General features: G+C 34.1%; 1 protein-coding gene across 3 annotated transcripts in view; it reads right to left on the bottom strand.

Annotated features, from left to right (window-relative positions):
* The window catches only part of LOC136043944 (uncharacterized), a 101,412-nt gene that overhangs the window by 44,375 nt on the left and 35,805 nt on the right, over positions 1-21,232 (bottom strand). For 2 of the 3 annotated variants that reach the window (XM_065729013.1, XM_065729014.1), the window contains exon 3: positions 7,302-13,970. The exons of the other annotated variant lie outside the window; for it this stretch is intronic. In XM_065729013.1, the coding sequence (XP_065585085.1) occupies positions 11,829-13,970 (2,142 nt within the window). In that variant the 3' untranslated portion in view covers positions 7,302-11,828. Of the gene's footprint in view, positions 1-7,301; positions 13,971-21,232 lie in introns of those variants that run through there. 3 annotated transcript variants of the gene reach the window in all.

Raw genomic sequence — 21,232 nt, 5'->3', positions numbered from 1 at the left:
TGTCCAGTATGAGTCCTCCTTATACCTATCATCATGAATGGCTGATTTTAAGGCCTCTCGTCCATTTTCTAGCAAAATTTCCGATAAACTATTCATCCAAGCATTACCAAGCTGCCTTTCAATACGGGAATAAACTATTCGTGACATTGGTTTCACTCCAAGCACCCCGAAGAATTCACACAGTGTAGAATACCCTCCTCCACTACCCATGGCTCCCCAAACAGCCTTCGAATTCAAGCAGCCTTTAAGACTTGATTTTTTTTCGGAAAAAGCAACCTGTGTCTGGTCCGTAAAACTTGAAAGATATTCTTTTACGCTTGTTGCTGGACATTCTGGTTCACCTTTAATCCTCTTTTCCCAGTTACACTTATTACACTTAACTTTCAGTTCAGTTTTCAGGCCTTTCTTTTCTAATTGCTTTATAATCAATTTTCCGTGATCGCAACTGATTTTGTGTCTGAATGCTGAAATTACTTCAGCAAGGAAATACCTTAGATTCACAATGCAGTTTCCATCTGGAATTCCAGATAAGTCTATCTCAGTATTCGTATCGGGGCAATCAACACCGTAAGAACCACCACCGTTTCCCAATTTATTTGAATCGTCTATGAGAGGATTTGCTGAAAATTCTTCTGAAATTTTCGATCCATTTGACAAATTATCTTTATCTTGTTCTCCAAGCAGCACCTTTCTAAAAAAAATGAAAAGAACCATAGAAAAACAAAACAGCGACCCGGCTCAATAGTAAACGAAAGTCTAAAAAACGAAATTTTGATACTAATAAATACGTCAAAAGAATCGGATTTTAATTAAATTTAGTCCTACCCATCAAAAGATAAGAGCCTGAGAAAATTTGTCTTATTTTGGAAAAAAGGGGGAAACACGCCCTAAAAGTCATAGAATTGTTTTGCCAGAAGACTGATCAAGGGTTCGTGTTTATTTGTTTTTTGTTTTCTTTTTCCCAGGGGTGATTGTATCGACCCATTGGTCCTAGGGTGTCGCAAGAGGGCTCATTTTAATGAAAATGAAAAGTTCCAGTGCCCTTTTTAAGCGACCAAAAATTGGAGGGCACCTAGGCCCCCTCCCACTTTCATTTTTTTTCTCAAAGTCAACAGATCAAAATTTTGAGATAGCCATTTTCTTAAGCATAGTCAAAAAACATAATAAGATGTCTTTGGGGACGACTTACTCCCCCATAATTCCCGGGGGAGGGGCTACAAGTTATAAACTTTGATCAGTGTTTACCTTGACCTGATGCCCACTTAATTGGACAATCTGTCTTGGCTTTTTCTACAATTGGCCATGACTTGACTTTTCCCACAACTATTCCTTTTAATTAAAAGTCAACGGTTGAGGGGTTTTGGCTGAGAGGGGGGGTAGAGGGGAGGGAGCTACGTTGAAGGATCTTTACTTAGAGGAATTTGTCACGGGGGAAAAGAAATTCAATGAAGGGGCATAGGATTTTCTAGCATTATTAAAAAAAAAACACTGAAAAAATAATAATGAAGAAGTTTTTCAACTGAAAGTAAGGAGCAGCATTAAAACATAAAACGAACAGAAATTATTACGCATATGAGGGGTTCATCTCCTCCTAAATACCTCGCTCTTTCCGTTAAAGTAATTTCAACTATATATTCTACGGACTTGGTGATTCTAGGGTCATTCTTAAAGAACCGGGAGAAAATTTAAGCTTTAGTGTAAAGAGCGAGGTATTGACGAAAGGGCAAACCCCCTCATATATGTAATACAAATATACAAAGTTCTAGGTGCTTTTATAAGTTACCAAAAATTGGAGGGCAACTAGACCTCCTCCCCCACCCCATTTTCTTCAAAATCGTCAGAACGAAAATATGAGAAAGCCATTTAGACAAAAAAAGATATGCAAATTTCGTTGTGCGGTTAGCCAAATCAAAACATGCATTAATTTAAAAACGTTCAGAAATTACATAAAAAAAACAGTTTTTTTTAACTTCAAGTAAGGAGCGTCATTAAAACTTAAAACGAACAGAAATTATTCCGTATATGAAAGGGGTAGTCCCCTCCTCAACGCCTCGCTCTTTACGCTAAAGTTTCTTATTGTTTTAAAAAGTATAGTTGTGAGAAAGAGTCAAACTTTAGCGTAGAGAGCGGGACATTGAGGGACTACCCCCTTTCATAAACGGAATAATTTTTGTTCGTTTTAATGTCGCTCCTTACATGCAGTTAAAAAAAACTTGTTTTTTTTTATTTAATGGACAAGAGGGAATGAAACTTGTATATGTAATTTTTACTTACCGGTATTTTAAATTCAGCCACCTTTTGTTGATAATTTTCTTCCTCATATCTCAAATGTCTTATTGACTTCAGTTGACAAGTCAACTAATCAGAGACACAATGCCTTGGAGGCGTAATGCCTAAAATTGGATAAGAATCCCGCCTTTTTTTCTATTGGCTGATGAACAACGCTATTAAGCCGGAAACAGGGGTAAAATAAGTAAAAAGTAAGCACATTTTGAAATTGTATTTTTCTGATTTTGCTTTCAAACTATTTATGATAGACATCAGAAATTTTCTGTAATGGTTGTAGATTATAAAATCTACATATGATCCAAAATTCTATCCTCTGGAGCCAACTTCATACCTTCTAGCAAGAAAAATGTTGAAAATTAAAAATAATTTTTTGCACCGTTAAAAATAAAAATATAACAATTCTGCAACCAACATTTTTTTTTAAATACTGGCAGGATGAACTAAAAAAAAAATCTACTGTCATTTCCCATCCACTAAATTTTTATTCACCAAACTAAAATAACTTGATTTCTTTTTTTTGCACAATAGGTAAAGCATATACAGAAAAAGTGAAACCAACATTTTTTTCCTTTTTAACTCGAGAGTCATCAAAAAAAAAATCAGTTCAAAATCACCAAAATCGCAGAAGTTATTCATGATTTTCTATCATAGGAGAAATAGCATTGGACACAAATTAAGACCATTAGCCTTAACTTAGACAAATCAAACTTTCAATCAAGGGTAAAAATTTAAGGGAAACGACAGGACTCTCACAGATAGGGTCTTTTTGTTTGAGTCTATGTGTTCAATGCTACTCTTATTCTTATTTGAAAATTATATTTTTTCACTTTGAACTTTATGATAGATTCGCTTTATTAGCCAGATTTTTCCCCCATTAGCTGGGGCGTCACCATAATTGACGAAAGTGAATTAGTTGTAATTGACGAAACCGGAATAGTCTGGGATGTTATGGTCATTAAGTAGAATATTATTTGTATTTCACCCAAGTGGTTTTTAATACCTCCCTAACCAGCTTACAACACATCCCAAAGTGCTTCTTTTTTACGGGAACAAGTAGCAAACGTATCGCTTAAAATCTTTTACTGAGGCTTTAACCCTCTCTGAGTACCTATCTTAGAATTTCTGAGATTCCAAGTTTTCTTTAAATTTCGGTCAAATTATTTTCTTATTTTCCCTTCTTTTCCAGAATTCTTCTGGATCACAGACTCGGTGGTCTTATATATAGTGTTTTGGAAACGTTACAAAGTGTGACCTTTTGGTGACGCTTGCTGACGATTAGCCATAATTCTTTTGAGATTCCAAGTCTTCTTTAAATTTCAGTGAAACTATTTTCTTATTTTTCCTTCTTTTCCAGAATGCTTCTGGATCACAGACTCGGGTGGTTTAATATATAGTGTCTTGGAAACGTCACAAAGTGTGACCTTTTGGTGACGCTTGCGGAAGATCAGCCATAATTCTTTTGAGATTCCAAGTCCGTTTTAAATGTCAGTCAAATTATTTTCTTATTTTTCCTTCTTTCCAGAATGCTTCTGCATCAAAGACTCGGGTGGTTTTATGTATAGTGTCTTGGAAACGTCACAAAGTGTGATCTTTTGGTGATGCTTTCTGACGATTAGCCATAATTCTTTTGAGATTTCAAGTCTTCTTCAAAATTCAGTCAAATTATTTTCTTAATTTTCCATCTTTCCCAGAATGCTTATGGATCAAATACTCGGATGTTTCTATATATATATATATATATATATATATATATATAATGCCTTGGGGCCGTCACAAAGCGTGACCTTTTGGTGACGCTTGCTGACGATCAGCCATAATTCTTTAAGTAAATCATAACGACTTCTTATTTTAATATTTGAAATCCTGGCACGACTACTTGTAAATGGAATTTAATGGACGCAGTGATAGTCAAGTACATCTAATGTTCTTGTCCTCACCTTGATTGGGCATAACTTAAAACCCTACAGTAATATGGTTCAGATAGTTTCAGGCCGAATACAAACTTTTCTTCAGACTGGAATATCACTTCTGGTTCACAGTAATTTTTTCAAACTTATTAGTACCTCCAAGTCTCTGTAAAACGGCCAGAAATATCTATTTCAGCTCCACCATCAAATGGGGCCGTTCATCGACCACCAGCATCAATATTGGCCGAATCGTCAGATGTTACAATACCATCAAGATACTTGAACTTTTTAATCTACTGCATAGCGGGTTCGTCTCAAACAATTATACTTAGCCCAAGCTAATTTTATTTTCGATAAACCTGATTATAATAAAATTATTCTTATTTGAATATGTTTAAAAAGAAAAGACAATGATAAAAAGAATCTATTTTTTAAGCCTTGGAGCTATCCTCGTAAATTTGAGGTGTGGCTGTACGACAATGAGGCTGAGGTGGAGAAACAATGAGGCTGATCACTGTGCGTAATTTTACGCAACATCAAGTGAATGAACCTTGACAACCTTGTGAAATGAAATTACAAAATGAATTTAAATCTTAATCTTTTGATCTCGAATGAACCCCCTGACTTTTTAAGAACGATTACGTCGTCGCGAGGCACTACTTCCTCTGCAGCTGGGAATCTCAATAAACAGCATTTTGATAGTTTAAATCAATTGACTGTCTCAGAATTTTCAATATAGCAACTTAGCCCTCTTGGGGTAAAGCTTAGTTTTGGACTACAAAATACCTGAATACGCCACTTTTCTCGTGGTTTAATTGTTCAAGATACTTGAAAAGGGTACTAAAACTTTTAGTTTTCGTTCAAGGTGTTTTTTTGTTTCTCAATTTTCAAGGACCATTGGTTCATTGCGACCACCCTGAAAAAAAAAAAACAAACAAATAAACACACCCGTGATCTCTGTTTCTGGAAAAAAATCGGAATTTATCATTTTTGCAGATAGGAGCTTGATATTCTTATAGTAGGGTTCCCTAGCATGCCGAATTTGATATTGCGATGTTCATCAAGATCATTCGGGTTTGTCTAACCCCCTTTTCTTTAAATTAAGGCAAATTATTTCAAACTTGTGGGTTTTGATGGATAACTTTGAATTGAATAAATTTTATTTAGTTGAAATCAGTAAAAAACTGAAATTCTTTTAATGAGTTCATTTATATCAAACCCCCTTTTTTAGGTTTTCAGCTACTTTTAGATTGGATAGGTTCTTACTTACCATTTGTTACCATAAACTGTTTGATAACTATTTCGGTAAGTTTCAGTGCAATAACACAAACCGATTGACAGTAAAACCAATACATTAATTCTAAAATAATTCTGTAAATCGTTTGGTTACAACTTCACTACTACGCTCCTTTCTGTTTGATAATGTTAGCCCGTCACCCAGTTGAGAGCAAGACAAAATGTTGCAAAATCTCACCGAAGGGCTGGGCTTTTATCATAAATGTAAGTTTCCAAAACAGTGTTGTCGCTAGAATTTGTTGGATTTCTTTTAAAATTAAGTGTGAATAAAATTAAGGATTGCCTTAATAGCAACGGTTCAATTTGTTCCAATTTCACTTTCTGTGATACCTAAGATTTTTTGAATTATTTAAAATTACGTTTGCAGTATTCGAGCTTTAACTCGCATCCCTACATTAATTGAGGAGCAAATACTACTGCAATTACCATTAACAGCTTACTGCAGCACTAAACCGCCAAAGATCAAAACAGCTGTGCACCTTCCTCCTTCACATCAGCCTGTCCAAAGCTTCACACTTTACCATTCTTCACCTCCTTTCAAGAAGTTTCATTTTGCCTTAATTTCTTCTTTATAATCCCTTCTGACCCGATTTGGGGACGACTTCTTTTTCCTTTCGTTCCAGATGGAACACAATCTGGTTCCAGATGGAGCCAGAAAGCACAATCTTTGGCAATCTGCCAAATTTTATACATGAGATCTTTCCTAGCCATCTCAATCTTTCGTTCATTAAAGTCCTAGAAACTGGGATAGAATCTAATTTTTTGCGCTAAGCCTCATCTTGATTGACGTCATTCACTCTGGATAAATAATTTAACTAACCATTTAACTAATCATTCACTTTGACTGGATAACTAATCTTAACCTCCAAAAAATTTAAAGACCCTCCAATCATGTTGGTTGTCTAATCATATCTAGCTGTCTAAAAATGATCAACCTACAAAAAAGCTACTGACAGGGTGAATGATGTCAATCAAGAAGAGCCTTAATTCAATCTGGAACTTAAAACTAACCGTTGACAGTTCCGGAACTTAAAACTTAAAACAGTTCCGGATTACTTTTAACAAATCTTCGACTGCCTTCTGAAGAGCCAAATTTTCAGAGCCATACTTGACCGCGGTCAAATAGGGAATAAAACTGTTCGACCAGTTTGTTTTTGTGATCCTTCAAAGTTATTATTCTTCGACATTTGACAACTAAATTATATCTTCGACTTGACTTATTATCAAAATAAACCAATGCATTCACATATTCCCGTACTGACAACATTCCAAAGGCTATAGACGGCCAGTGCCGGGGTGTTTCTGGAATTCTGTTTGCATCTTTAGCCTCTAGCCAGGATATTTTCGAATGAGGAAGACTCACATCTTTCTGGATAGATGGCAATATATTCAAGTTTCTTATTTCTGGCTAATAGATATTGGCTAAAGACTTTATTTTTTATTCTTTTTATTCTAGATCGAAGTCCCAAATATGTAAAGCTGATAAGATATTTAAATTTGCAAACTTTATAAATAGTGAATATTGTTTTGTTTCAAAAAACGTTTTTCTTATAAATACGGAGAATTATTCATGAATGGCATCTTCTTATAAGGAAAAGTTGCATACTGCTTATATATTTATGTTGTTTTTTTTTTCAAATTGTTTAAAAGAAATTTTGCAGCATTCGAAGTTTGTTCCTACTTCATAAGCATCAACAAGCAAAAAGAAACAAGAGGGAACTCTTTTCGCAAGACAGCGGAATTTTATATTTGAATGAATTTTTCAATCCTATATTGAACGTTTATACAGTCGACCAGATATTCCAATCGTCCAAGCAAAACATAAATATATTAAAGAAAAGAAATTACAATAACATACAGCTATTAAAATTAAAACGATTTTTTTAAACAAAAAACAGTCCTAGAATCCTTGCTTCGTCGAAGTTCAATAATGACCGATCTGAACTTAGCTGAACTAAGTCTCTGTTCTTTTACATATTCATGTTTTGGTGATGATGGCCATGGGATATAGGGTCAAAATATTGAGTAAAATATACAATTCCCCTGAAATTCGAGAAGAATTCCCTATTGTTTCTTCTTATTTGTTGATGTTTATGATTTGTGTGTTTTCCGTTACATTTATTCCCACTTCATAAGTCAAGGAAAAAAATGATTAAACCAGTTTAAATTTTTATCACTACAAAGCTAATCTTTTCTATTTACATAGCAGTCAAATATAACTTCCTTTGCTTCAAGATTCTAAATTCTACCTGAATCCTAAATCAAATATTTTTGAAACATCAATCCAAATATATATTACGTTTTTGAAATAGATGGCAATAACGTATTGCAGCACAATGGATGAAGCTCTGTTTTTTTTTTTTTTTTTTTTTTTTTTTTTTTTTTTTTTTTTTTTTTTTTTTTTTTTTTAGAAAGGCTGTATCACATGTGTAGAATCTTTCATGAGTTTAATTCTATTATAATAAATTCGTGTAATGTTTCGATATTTATGCCTGACTGTTATTTCTAAAAATAAATTTATTAATTAGGTTAAAATCAAAATTGGGATCATTACATGGCTTAATATTGATAACATCTTAAAGCTGAGAAAGGCTCCTTATGTAAAAAAAAAGAAGACTGGGCTCCCTACATAAAGAAGATAAGGAAGTCATTTAGTAGAGATATTTGGTTTTAAACTGTGAATGAATTTTGTTTAAACTGTTTTAAAATTAAATATATGAATTTTGTTATTTTCTGATTTGGTGAGATATTAGCTTGTGATTTTTCTCCGGGGACGATCACCAGACTCTGAATACTTTGTTTATATATATTCTTTATTCGCAGCACTTTATTTTCATGAATTCATTTTATTCAAAGAAGGTAAATTAAAGCATAATCATAGATAGAAGGTCAACAGACCAATGTACAGTCATAAGTTGAATAAAATTACAATAACCAAATGAGCAGAACACACGTTTAAAAAATACAAACAAGAAGGAAAGCTCAGAAGAACAATAAAAAAAGGAAAAAGCGCAAAAAGAGAAAAAAATAAATCATAATATTCATCGGCAACCCGATGTAATTCTGCTTTTTTACAAAAGAATTCATTTTCCATGTTTGGATATACATGATTGAGCTGTCACAGAACCCAAAATGCTTACCTAACAAACCCTGCTTGCACTTGCTTTTAAAAATTCGTAGGTGCAACCCTTAGCCCCCCAAATGTTGTGTGGGATAGAGTTACTAACAACAATAATTTGTATCGAAATCTCTCCACTTCTTAAGGCATCATTAATATTTTCAACTAGGCAATGTTTGGCATAATATTCTGATAAACCTTTTCTGAGCCAAACTGACTATCAAAAATTTAATTTTTATTTATGCTTGCTTATTGTAGTTGTCTGGGCTCAGTAAAAAACTTAGCAAAAGCTATCATCGCAGTTGCTAAACCATCTATGAGTGACAGATGACTAAAATCCCCTCTCATCTACCCCAAACTTTATGTTACAACCATCATGCTAAAATTAATTGCACAAAATTATATTTTATTGAATAAACTGAATGAATATAGGTCAAAATAAACTTGACTAAAATATACAACTGAAACATTTCTACAAATGACACAAAAGTAAGACTATGTCAATTATCAAGCGAACAGAAATGAACTTTTAAAACATGTTTTCCCAAAGCCATTTTGGATTCGCGATTAAGATTGATAATCATGTGACAGTTAATACGAACAGATATTATCACAGATAAGAGAGATACTAATGCCCAGTCCAGCTCTCTAAAGGCCAGAGTGTGGTTTGCACTTTGCTTAAGAAAACATTCTTTAAACAGTTACTCTGTTTAAAGTTATTTTGGAATTCTGTTTTAAATTCAATTCTGTAATAGTAATTCTGTTTAAATTTAAATATCATTACAAAATTGTGGAAGCTTCCAGGAATTAATATCGTTGTACTTTAAGCAATAAATTTCGATTCATTAGTCTAGCAGGCAATTAATCTCCTTTCATACTTAATTACTTTATATAAATTCCTTCCATATGCGTAAGAAAATTCATTGATATATCAGTAGTTGATTTATCAATTCAAAATATTCCTTTAACAAACTTGTTCAAACTTCTGAGATGATAGTCCGAAACTATTTGCTATTTGCTAAGGGCATTAGTAGGTTAGTTCCTAAGCTGTTGCTAAGAGGGGATTATTAGGGTAGTGTGAGTGTAATAAACTTTTAATGTTTCTTATTTACGTTGTGCCCCTGAGCTATCCGTTCATAATAGCTTAGCAAACGGCTTTGGTAGTTATCTTAGAAATGTCAGAATGTTATATGTAACCTTTAGGCGTGACAACAGAAAAATATAAAGCAAGGCATTTCTTTAAAACAACAAACAAACTTTAAACAACAAAAAACGAAATCCACCTAATACTTTTCCGAATTTTCTTCATTATTTTAAAATGGTGTCAGAGCAGCTTATCGTCTACAAGGCCGCCGGGTAAAGGGTGATTTAAACGATTGAGTTCAATCTGGGACAGCGGTTGAAAGATCCCCGCGCTGCCATAAAAATGAACATTCTCTTTTTGAAATTTGAAATATTCTTAACAATTCATGCAAGTGTTGGTTCTGTTGAGAGATCATTTTCCAGGCTAGAACCAATAAAAAGTATCTGATGTCAACAATGATTTAGGACAGATTGAGTAGTTCAGCAATTATGTTGACTGAAAGTGAAGATGCAAGGAACTTAGATTTTCAAACAGTTAAGAAGAATCTGAAGAATCAAAACCTCGAAATATGTAAATTTATGTGTTCATATTCGGTGATGTAAATTTCAAAATGTATTTTTAGCAGTTTCATAATATCTAGAGGACAGTAACATAAATTAGTGTAAGCTCACGATGAGGGCAAAAAAAAAAAAATAATAGAGGACAAAAACGTAAGATGAAAATGAACTATACCATCAAATGAGACAAGATCAAGAGAACAATCTGGAAATGTAAATGCACCGGTGAAATTGAACAACAAAGACAAGACCAAGACCAACAACATAGACAAAATAGAATGAACAAAAAGTGACAAGACCATTCCGAGCAGCTAAGGCAAAGGAAAAAAATGTCTGAAGCAATGATAGATGGAAATGAAGCGTAAAGGAATGTGTATCTAGAATAGTTGTGGAAAGGAGAATTGTAGCGAATCAAAAACGAAATTGAAGAACAAATAAATGTACGGTTGAAAAATAAGTGGCAGCGAGAATTACAACGTCTCAAAACAAAACGGAAGAATAGAGAAATATGTGGTTACAAGAAATGTATCAATGAAGACTAGAACGAATCAAAAGGGAAACGACGAACAAAATAATTTATAGTAAGAAAATATACGACAGTAAGGATAAAGAAGTGTGCAGTTAGAAGATAAGTGGCTGCAAGAATTACATGTAACAGCGGGAATCAGAACGTTTCAAAAGGAAAAGGATGAACAAAGAATTGTAGCATGAGAAGACGTGCAATTGTGAGTATCAGAATGCATCACAATGACAGTGAAGAACAAAGAATTGTGCTGTTAGAAGACAAGTGACAGCGAGAATCGGAACAAGTCAAAAATTTAAGTGAAGAAGAAAGAAATATTACATTCGAAGACAAATGACATTGCAATCTTTGATGCCAACAAACTGTGGTGCAAATCTTGTAAAAACCTACAAAGATACCGTAAACTGGGCAAGAGTTAATTACAAGTCATAGAGGCCCTTCAACATTGTGTGTATTCACTATGAAGTCTTTAGTTTTTCCGCTGAAAAACTAGCCAAAAATGTGATTTATTTGGAGGTTGCTGCCTGCTTGGTCGAAATTAAGTGCCGCCTCAATAATTTCCACATGAATTGGTTTGGCCTGTTACAGGACATCACTTGCTCTCTAAAAATCGCCATAAAAAATACGAAACTCGAAGTCAAGTTTTGTTTTAGCTTCTTTCAACGTAAGCGATGATCGAACCAAAAATAGTCGCAATGTTTTCAGCTTCAAAAATAACTGGACAAATTTATCACCAAATTAATTTATCGGTACATCCATCACAGACCACTGAATATGATCTGAACCACATTCACATGACGAAATGTACTTTTTAGACCCTGACGGATCGGTTAAAGTTTCAGAGTCGCTAATTAATTCGGACGCAAAACTATACCCTAAATCCTGTGAAAAACTTAATATATGATTATTTTAATAATCAATTTTTATCTGTGTCTAGAACATATTAAAGATTGTCACGATTGTAATTTGAGGAGGCGAATTTGAGAAATTGTTACAAATTCTATTGGTTTGCCTTTCCTATTGACGCATCTGCATAAATCCAGTAAATTGTCGCTCAAATTTGGGAGTTTGGATCAAAGCTTTCTTGGCTAGGAGTCTTCGTAACCAAGAATGTTTCTATTTCATCCTGTAAAATTTTAGAAATGGGAAACTTTCTGTATAACAAAGACCTTTGTAATGTAACACCGAATATTTTGAACAAATAGTATTGGACATGAGCTTGGAACCATTTTTTAGACTCAAAAAGTAGGTCTTTGCGTGTAGCTTGCTTTAAACTCACTTCAATGGAAGGCTCCTCCAAGTTGTTGAAAATTGAAAGCTGTTCAGATACAAAACAGATTCCAAGCGCTTCCAGCCATTTTCCAAAATCTTCTGCAATAAATATCATTTGAATGTTCTTTTTAGTCAAGTGGTATCTACCCTCATTTAGCAATAAACTTGCATCCCGAACTGAAAGGCCTATAAAGACAGCCATAAGGACAATTCCAAGCAGAAATACCACAATGAGAAATAATGATTTTGCAAAGCCATCTTCCAAAAGAGCATATTTTTCGCTGTAACCATATTCTCCTGATATCATTGCAAGGCCAATCGCACTATTTGCAATAAACCCATATGGTACTTTTTGCAGTAGTTGAAGTGCAAATATAAAACCCAAAAACAGAGATGAAAAAACAGCAAATAACTTTAAGAAGGAATAAGCAACTTTATAAAAGACCATTACATACAGGCCAGGCGATGAAAATACCTTTATTTTCTTCAAGAATATAAACCACAGTCCAAAAAGAATAAATGCCTTCTCTGACGGAGTTCCTATGTCACCCCAAATTATTTTTATAATCCAACAGTAAACTATTAGGTTATAAAAACAAGAAAGAAGACGAACTTTGCAATTATAAATGGGTAATTTGAAACTTGAATGCAAATAATCGCTCTGATTCACTAGATCTATGTTAATCTCATTCAACAGGATACGCTCTTCGCTTTCCCTAGTTTCTCCGATTATTTGCTTATTCCCCCCGATTTTTCCTGATATTGTTTCCCTGGCGTTTTGCTTAGTGCAACACTGGAAGTGTGAAAATAGGTAGAAAATCAAAAAAATGAATGATGAAAGAAGACAGGGTATTATAAACAACGTTGATAGAATAGCTAAAGTAAACTCAGCATTGTTACCATTAAAGTTAGCGGTAAAGTTAGTAGTTCTATTTGTATCAATATTAGTAGTAGGGCTAGTATTGCTAAAGCAAAAACTTGTAAAAAATCCCAAAAGAAATAAATAAAACAATAGATTCAATATGCAGTAACCACGTAGCCTTTGCAATTTAAGTTCAACAAAAGTTTGCCACAGGGGATGAAATAAAATTTCTTTAGCGTGTTTTTCGTCCAAATGTTGTACCAACATAACTATATAAGATTCACACGATGTTTCTCGTCCCAGCTTGTGGCTTCCTTTGTCATGACTCACTAAGGTTGTAAAATTCATTTTTAACTTTGTTCGCTTAACTCTGTGATCTTGTCGTCTGGTGATATATTGAATAGAACTATCAAGTCTTTTAATCAAACTCTCATTTGAACGGCTAAGTTTTAAGCAGTAATTTAGAGGAGGATCCCCTTTGTTGTTTAGAATTGTCAAAGAACATCCCCTGTCAATTAAGAAATCTACAGCTGACCAGTGCCTATAGATTGCAGCTAGATGTAAGGCAGTGTTACCATCTAGATCCTGCTCATCCAAAAAAGTTTGAATTTTGTTTTTTAACATAGCTTTATCTGTTTTTTTTCTCCAAGCTTTACCAGCCTCTTCTAAAATTATCCTTAGACTACTAATATGGCCACCGGCTGCAGCTGAATGTAAAAGTGTTCTATCCTTTTGAATTTTTGGAATTTCAGTTGATAAATTAAGGATTGTTTTCAACATCAGTTTTAGTGTAATACTGTCACCCTCAAATGCAGCTTTATCAAGTGGTGAATAGCCATCATTATCATTTTGGGTAATCAGACTTTTTTTTTGTTCATCATTGCTTAACCTCTTCATAAGAGCCCAGTAAGTGTCCTTCTTTTTGTCCTGTTTTTTACTTCTTATGAGACAATGAAGAACATTAGCTCCAAACTGATTTGTTTCAGACAAATCGATGTCCTGACAAATATCATTTATCTTTTTCACGTCGCAGTTGTATGCCAAGTTGAAAATTCTATCAGCCTACAAAATTCAATAGAAATTAAAAAGAATATATAAATGGGAAATCAAAACACTTTTCATTAAAAATAGACTTGTTGCATTTTGATATTGGACATTGTTGTCGTGAATTTTATGCTTTTTTTAAATATTTGGTAGGAACGGGCCAAAGGATCAGACTTTAGGTCTTCAGTTTGCACGGCCCTAAGGAATTCACTTTTAGCCATTGGTAGGTAAATGTCTAAGGATCAAACTCCAAATTTTCGGTGGGCACGGGCCCAAGTGTCAAACCTTTAGTCTTTTTTGGGGGCCAAATTTTTTGCCCTGGCTGGTAAAAGCCAAAGGACCAGAATTTTGTTCCTCGGTAGGCACAGGTCTAGAATCAGACTTTAAGTTCTTCAGTCATAGAGGTTGAAAATTGTTCATAATTAAGATTTCAGCATGGCGTGTTTTGAACAATATTCATGAAACTTATATCTGAACTGTTTTGACTTTGGAATCTTGTGTTCGCTTATTAGTTTCAAGTTTGCTATCACCAATGTCAAAATACTTTGTTAATTTAATTTTGTAAAAATTAAACAACATTTTTTTTTATAGATCCTTAGCATGTTTGATTTGAGATATAAACTTTTGACATTTTGATCTCTTTTGTGTCTGAAAGGAAGTATAATTCCCAGATTTCAGTTGGCAACGCTGTAGCCTTTCCCATAGTAAAGGGCTATAAAGCTTCAATGTATTATATTCTAATAATTTATTTTGTTTCCAGAGGCACTTTATATGGGGTCGTATAAGATTTGGACTGAGCTCATTCGACATGAAACTGAAAGTTCTAGTGCCTTTCTTAAGAGCCAAAAATGATGAGAGGATAACCAGCCCTCAAGCCCCTTTCCCTAAATAAATCTAATCAAAAATTTTGAGACAGGAATTTTTTTCCAAAAGAGTCCAAACGTTATGTAACTATAACTCTAGGGGTGACAGTACCCCAGAGCCCCAAGGGCAAGAGCTGTAAGTTATGCAAGTTATCCATTGATAGCCTAAAAGATTTTTTTTTATTAGGAAAAGAGGAAATGTTTGATCCAGAGTCTCCAAAATGCTTAATATACTAATTTGAAACTTTAAAGAAGAGTTGAGTGGTATACCAAAGAAAACCAAAACACACTATATGCTTGCTGGTTGTCAAAAAGGGAATATCAACAATATCTAAAGAACGACTGAGGGTATTAAGTTTAAACTTTCGAAGTATGTTGAGGTGATGCTGGAGACGAGCTGAAAGGTGGCCACCTCCCCTTGCTCTTTTCGGGTACCCCTTCTGTTTTTTTTTAGTTCTGAGTTCTTTATTTAACATTAAAATCCATAAACAAAAAAATTACTTCAAGACAATCTCCCCCATAAGGCTCCATGGCCGGGAAAGAACAGGGGAGAAAAAAATACCAACAACAAAAAAATATAAACAAAAACCAAAAATTTAGTCGCCCACCTTAATAATCTCCAAAAAATGACAAGCTAGGCAGGGGGTAGCACATGATTTCACCAACTCAATTAAATATCCAACTCAATCCAGAGACATCAACTCCAAGGGAAACCGGAATAAAAAATAAAGACAAAAAAAAAACAAAAAAAACAAACAAACAAAATTATTTACTAGCTAGAAAATCTCTAACATAATTTTTGAACATACCAAACGAGTGGCAGCTTCGTACGAACTCTGGGAGCGTGTTCCAGATCGACACTGATTCGACACTGATCGGAATCTGAAAATTGTTAGTTTGTTGGAACTAGTCAAACAGCCGTATTAGCCGAGTGGTTTGCGCTCTGGACTTAAAATCCTGAGGTCAGAGTCTCGAATCCCGATGTTGCTGGCTATTTGGCATAGGACAGGAGTGAATAGTATGAATCTGTAAGCTCAGCCAGAGTTGACTCAGTTCTAATTGGGTACCAGAAGTTGCTGAAGGTATTGAATCAGGAAATCGGTATTCACACAACGTACACCATTGGTCAGCATGCGAACAAGTTCTTATTTTTAGATATGCCACCAGGCTATAGCTATGCCACCAGGGATGCGATGCTCCCACAGCTTTGGGGTAAGGATTGCAAATCGGGCAATCTATCTATTGATTACATTCAGGATTATTTTTGCAGAAATTTATTGTATGCTGCAGGAAAAATTCAACAACTGTTAATAGCATACGTGCATTTGAAAATTTAGAGATGCATGCATAGTATTTTTTTAATTTGGACTTACACATCCTCATGTTTTCTTGAAAAATAAAACTTAATACCATTTCCAGAAACTATATATTTGTTAGTTGGAGAGCCTGGGTGCGCTTACACTATGTTGTGATTTAATCCAACGTCTTCCTCAACAGTCTCTGAATATTTCAAATTAATACCTTAAGGCTTATTAATATTAGTGCTAACAGCAGTAGGGGTACTGCTAGTAGTAGAGGTAGCAGTCAAATAATGCTTTATTAGCTCAACATACCCCTCTGCATACTCTGAAAGTGGAAATCTAATACTCTAAGCCAGGCCTTTTTGCTATGGTTTGTGACCCCAAATGGGTTCGTGTTGCAAAATTCTAGGGTCGTGAGAGATTTTAATGTTAAAAATTTAAATATATGATTTATAACATCTGTATGTGTTCACAATTGCATCTGCAAACTCAAAAAGATTGGAATGCGCGTGCAGCACTTGCAGCATGACAATGATTCAATAACACTGACTGTAGTGACTGTATTGTATTGACACTTTTCCCACTGTTACCATATTAGCTTATTTCCCGCAAGACTGGCTTATTCTGATGGTGACTGGAATTAAAATTCTTGTGTTTACCCGTCGACATGAATCGTGGCTGATTTTATTGTGATATGTCTTATTTGGTTATACCCTGGAGGGATAGTCATGGTCACAGACCATCGCTCAACACTTTTATTCCCTTCCACCAAGTTAAATATAATTTTGAATTAATTTTTGAATTAAAATTATCTTTAACTTGGTGAAAGTGAATAAAAATGTTGAATGGTTCATGGATATCCACCCAGGGTAGAACTAAGGTAGATACTCAGAGAATAACCACCCTCCCACCAACCCTACCTCAGCAGGCGAACAGAAATAAAAAAAAAACAATTTATATGTGATAGTTTGAATAAGAAATCCCCAGAAAATCAAGAAGATTTAGGATTTTGAGTGGAAGATCCCGGGATGCTAGATTTGAAGAGCTTCCACAAAAAAAAACTAAAAGCGAGCACGATCAATCCCACACTTGGTTAAGATTTTTTTTTCTTGGGTAATTTTTTAGTGTTAACTGGTAATATCTTAATATCTAGTAATCTGCATTACTGCTTGCGGGATGACTTATCAAGGAATTTTGAAGGTATCTTTGAGTCACAATTTATAGAAAATAGAGTTAATGGAGTTGATCTAATCATAGGCAATATCTATCGTTCTCCTAGGGGTGTAGTTTCGTTGTTTTATCGGAATCTTAAGGAAATACTTGACACAATATTAAAACCTCCATGTCAGTTAATCATAATGGGTGACTTTAATACAAATTTGATCGATTCAAATTCTTCGGCTTCAGTTGATTTTCTTTCAACCATGCTTGCCGCAGGGACTCTACCAACTACATCCATCCCCACACGAGTAACTAATGTTACAGCTTCTTTGATTAACAACATCTTCTCTACGTTTAGCTTGAAGGAAAACTCAATTTTAGTTACTGATATCTCCGATCATTTTCCAATATATTCTCGGTTCAGCTTTAATCAGGGAAAAAATAACCGGGCTCAAGTGTTTGATTCCTACTCTATTAGGTTTGGTGAGAGTGAGTTAACTCTTCTTGGCTCTAAATTGGCGGAAAATTCGTGGAACTTATTTGATAATGATAAGGATTTTTCTTGTTTATCTGAGTCGGTTTATGGAACCATAAAAGAGGCTATTCTCAGCATTTGTAAAATACCACCTTCTAATCGTAGGTCTAAAATGATTGTTCCTCTAAACCCATGGATGACATCCGGACTTGTCAGAAGCTGGAGAAGGAAAGATAATCTCTGGAGGTCTTGTAAATGCGCTACACTTTCAGCGAGGGCTATTCGTCTTTGTCAATTCAAGATTTACTGGAATATATATAATTCCTTGTGTAAGAAAGCCAAATATCTTTATTATCTAAATAATTATACTGCGTGTGACAATGATATTCGTAAAATTTGTAAGGTATTAAATTCTCTGGTTAAACCCGGTTCTCAATCTAGCTCTTTACCTAGAGTCTGGTCATTGGTGATGAAGCTGTAGAGGGTGAGCTTAATTTGCAAGAGGTATTCACTTCATATTTCGCTAGTATTGGTAAGAATGTTGCTTCCACAGCTACTTTAACTCGGCCTTAGCCGGACTTTAGATCTTACCTCAGGCCGTCTTGTATTAAGTCCATGTTTCTAGAGCCAGTAACAGTAAGTGAAACTACTAAAATTGTTAATGGCTTGGAAAACTCGTCCTCATCTGGGCCAGATTCTCATCCTACTAAGGTAGTTGAATCGATTCTTCCTTCAATAGTTGTGCCTCTAACAAAACTTGTTAATCTTCCAATTAAATACGGTGTTTTTCCATATGCTCTCAAGCGTGCTCGGATTTTGTTCTGTATAAAGGTTGACCAAGAAATGATCCAGCAAATTATCGACCAATTTTAATGTTATCAGTATTTAGTAATATCTTCGAAAAGGTTATGCTTTCTCGTCTCTTTAAACTTCTAAAAAGTTTCTTCATGATTTTCAATTTGGTTTCCGAATGAAGCACTCCACTGAGCATGCAGACACACCTATTAATTGCTGTAGACTCTGTCATCCTAAACCTTCCCTTGTCCATAATGCCAGCTAAAGTTCGCCATCTTCTGATATCCTTGTTTGTTTTGCTGATGACAGCACACTTGGCATTTCTGGACATTGTGAATCAGAGCTTCGATTAAATTTGAAAAATTTGTTTGAGAGAGTAATTTTATGGCTCGATGCTAATTATCTTACCCTGAATTTTTCCAAGTCCAATTTTTTTAATTTTTGCATGTTTCTCAGATCTATCCCTAGTTATCAGAAATTCATCAGCCAAATGGATAATTCATAGATCTAAAGATCGATATGTTTGTTTTTTGGGCAATCTTGTTGATTAAAACCTGACTTTCAAACGTCACATTGACTTGATTAAAATGAAGATATGCAGGAGTCTCGGTATTTTAAGGAAACTTAAACAAATTTTCCCTGGATCAATTTTGGGAATCCTTTTTCACTGCTTGATCCTATCTTACGTTTCTTACTGTCCAATAGTATGGATGTCAACCTTTCCTTCATTGTTAAAACCACTTTCTAAGGTTTATAGTAAAGCTATAAACCTCATTAAGGAAACTAATCGTTCATGAGTTATCCCAATACTTGATCTCAAGTCACTGTATATTCTTTCGTGTGCAAATTTTACTTTTTTTCTGCTTCATGGTGACCTCCCCCATCCCCTAAGTGTTCCGCCATCTTTCACCTATGATCAGAATAATTATAACCTTCTCAATACCACAAATCATATTCAAATTCCTGTTACTCCTTGTGTAAGGTCAGATTTTAATCCTTTAATTGCGAGTCATATTGCATGGAACAAGTTGCCCGAATCAACTCGAAGGTGCCACTTATTCGGTTTGTTTAAAACAATTATTAAAAATTCTTTGGCTTCTTAGAAGTTATATATATATATATATATATATATATATATATATATATATATATATATATATATATATATATATATATATATATATATATATATATATATATATATATATATATATATTATTGTTTCATTAGTCTATTTTATCTACTGATCTACTTAATTAATTTAGTCTATTCAATCTATTATTCTATTTAGTTTTCTTTTATATAGTTTTTATTTTATTTATATTTTCTTATCTTCTCCTTGAGTAAGTGATTATTTTTTTTCTCGTTTATTTTTCCCCTTTTTTACAGGCCAAAGAGCCTTTGGGGGAATAGTAAAATGTTATATTGTATGTGTGTTTCATGATGAATAAATCTTATCTTATCGGGAAGAAATTGTTTTCTCCAGCAACCCATGTATCATTTTAAGCCAATAATTTGCAATTCATATAATGAATTTGTATACTCTGGGTGCTTGAAAGGCTGAAAAGGACGAACTAAACGCCTTTGTTTAAGAATTACTCCAATAGGTCCGAAGTGATGTTTGGTCCCGTAAAATATGTTTTCAAGGCTCTGGCTTATTTTTTGGTTCACTTTCATCCAGTAGTGGCTCTTCTGGTGAATTCAATTTTGACTGTTCTACTGTAATGAGATTTTTTTTCTCTAGTCATCCAGTAACTAATTAATCTGTTAATTAGTTACGTTTTACATATCATATATACCCTATAGGCAAGTGTATTCTCCTGATGAGCCCTTGTGTTGGGTTGTTGCCTCTGCATTATTTGTCTTTATTGCTTTTATTGTTTGGTAAATGACGAATTATACTTATTGACGACATGACTGCCTGTCCATGGATTATTCTTTATGGTTGATTGTGTATGGCTATGCTGTTTGACCTGTGTGGTTGTATGGATGAGTAGGGTTAAGGCCTCATTCAAGTGCTGGTCTATATTAATCACTAATTTAGGAAAACAGTTTTCCCTTTCTCCTTCTATCTCCTTTTTTTTAATGTATTTGTGCTGTTGCATTGATGATGTCTCTTTTCGTTATATAAATGTTGTTTTTATATATTGATTTGATTTTAGAATCAAAATAATTTTTGGCCATCGCTAAATTCCTCAACTTAAATAAGATTGGTAATAACGCAGACAATAATGCTACAAATGTTACTCAGGTGGGAAAGAGTATTGAAAAATAGGCATCTAATGTATCCAAAAAAAGAAAATATGATGAGTCTTTTCTTTACATTTCAAAATTGTAAGGGTTAATATGCGATGAATTGTTGGTCCCCAAGAGTATGGAACTATCAATACTAAAAAAAAAACCATCTTGAATCAAAGGCTGTTTCGTGTGTCATTTTGTCATTTTGTCTTTAGAAAGACCGTATAAATCTTTAAATAAAGAAGAAAAATCATTAAAAAAAATACACGACCATTAACGAAAAATATTTGCTAGCGTCATAGGAAGTTACATACTGTAATGCTAAAAATAAAAAGCCTTTCACTATTGGAGAAGATCTTTCATTACCTACCACTAATTAAATGGTGGAACTACTACATGGAAGTAAATATAGGGATGATTTTTGAAAAATTCCCGAAAATTTCAATT

This window comes from Artemia franciscana, chromosome 2 (genome assembly GCF_032884065.1).
Source record: "Artemia franciscana chromosome 2, ASM3288406v1, whole genome shotgun sequence".
Lineage (NCBI taxonomy): Eukaryota > Metazoa > Arthropoda > Branchiopoda > Anostraca > Artemiidae > Artemia > Artemia franciscana.
The sequence above is the reverse complement of the archived record's forward strand: the minus strand, read 5'-3'. Positions and strand labels throughout refer to the sequence as shown.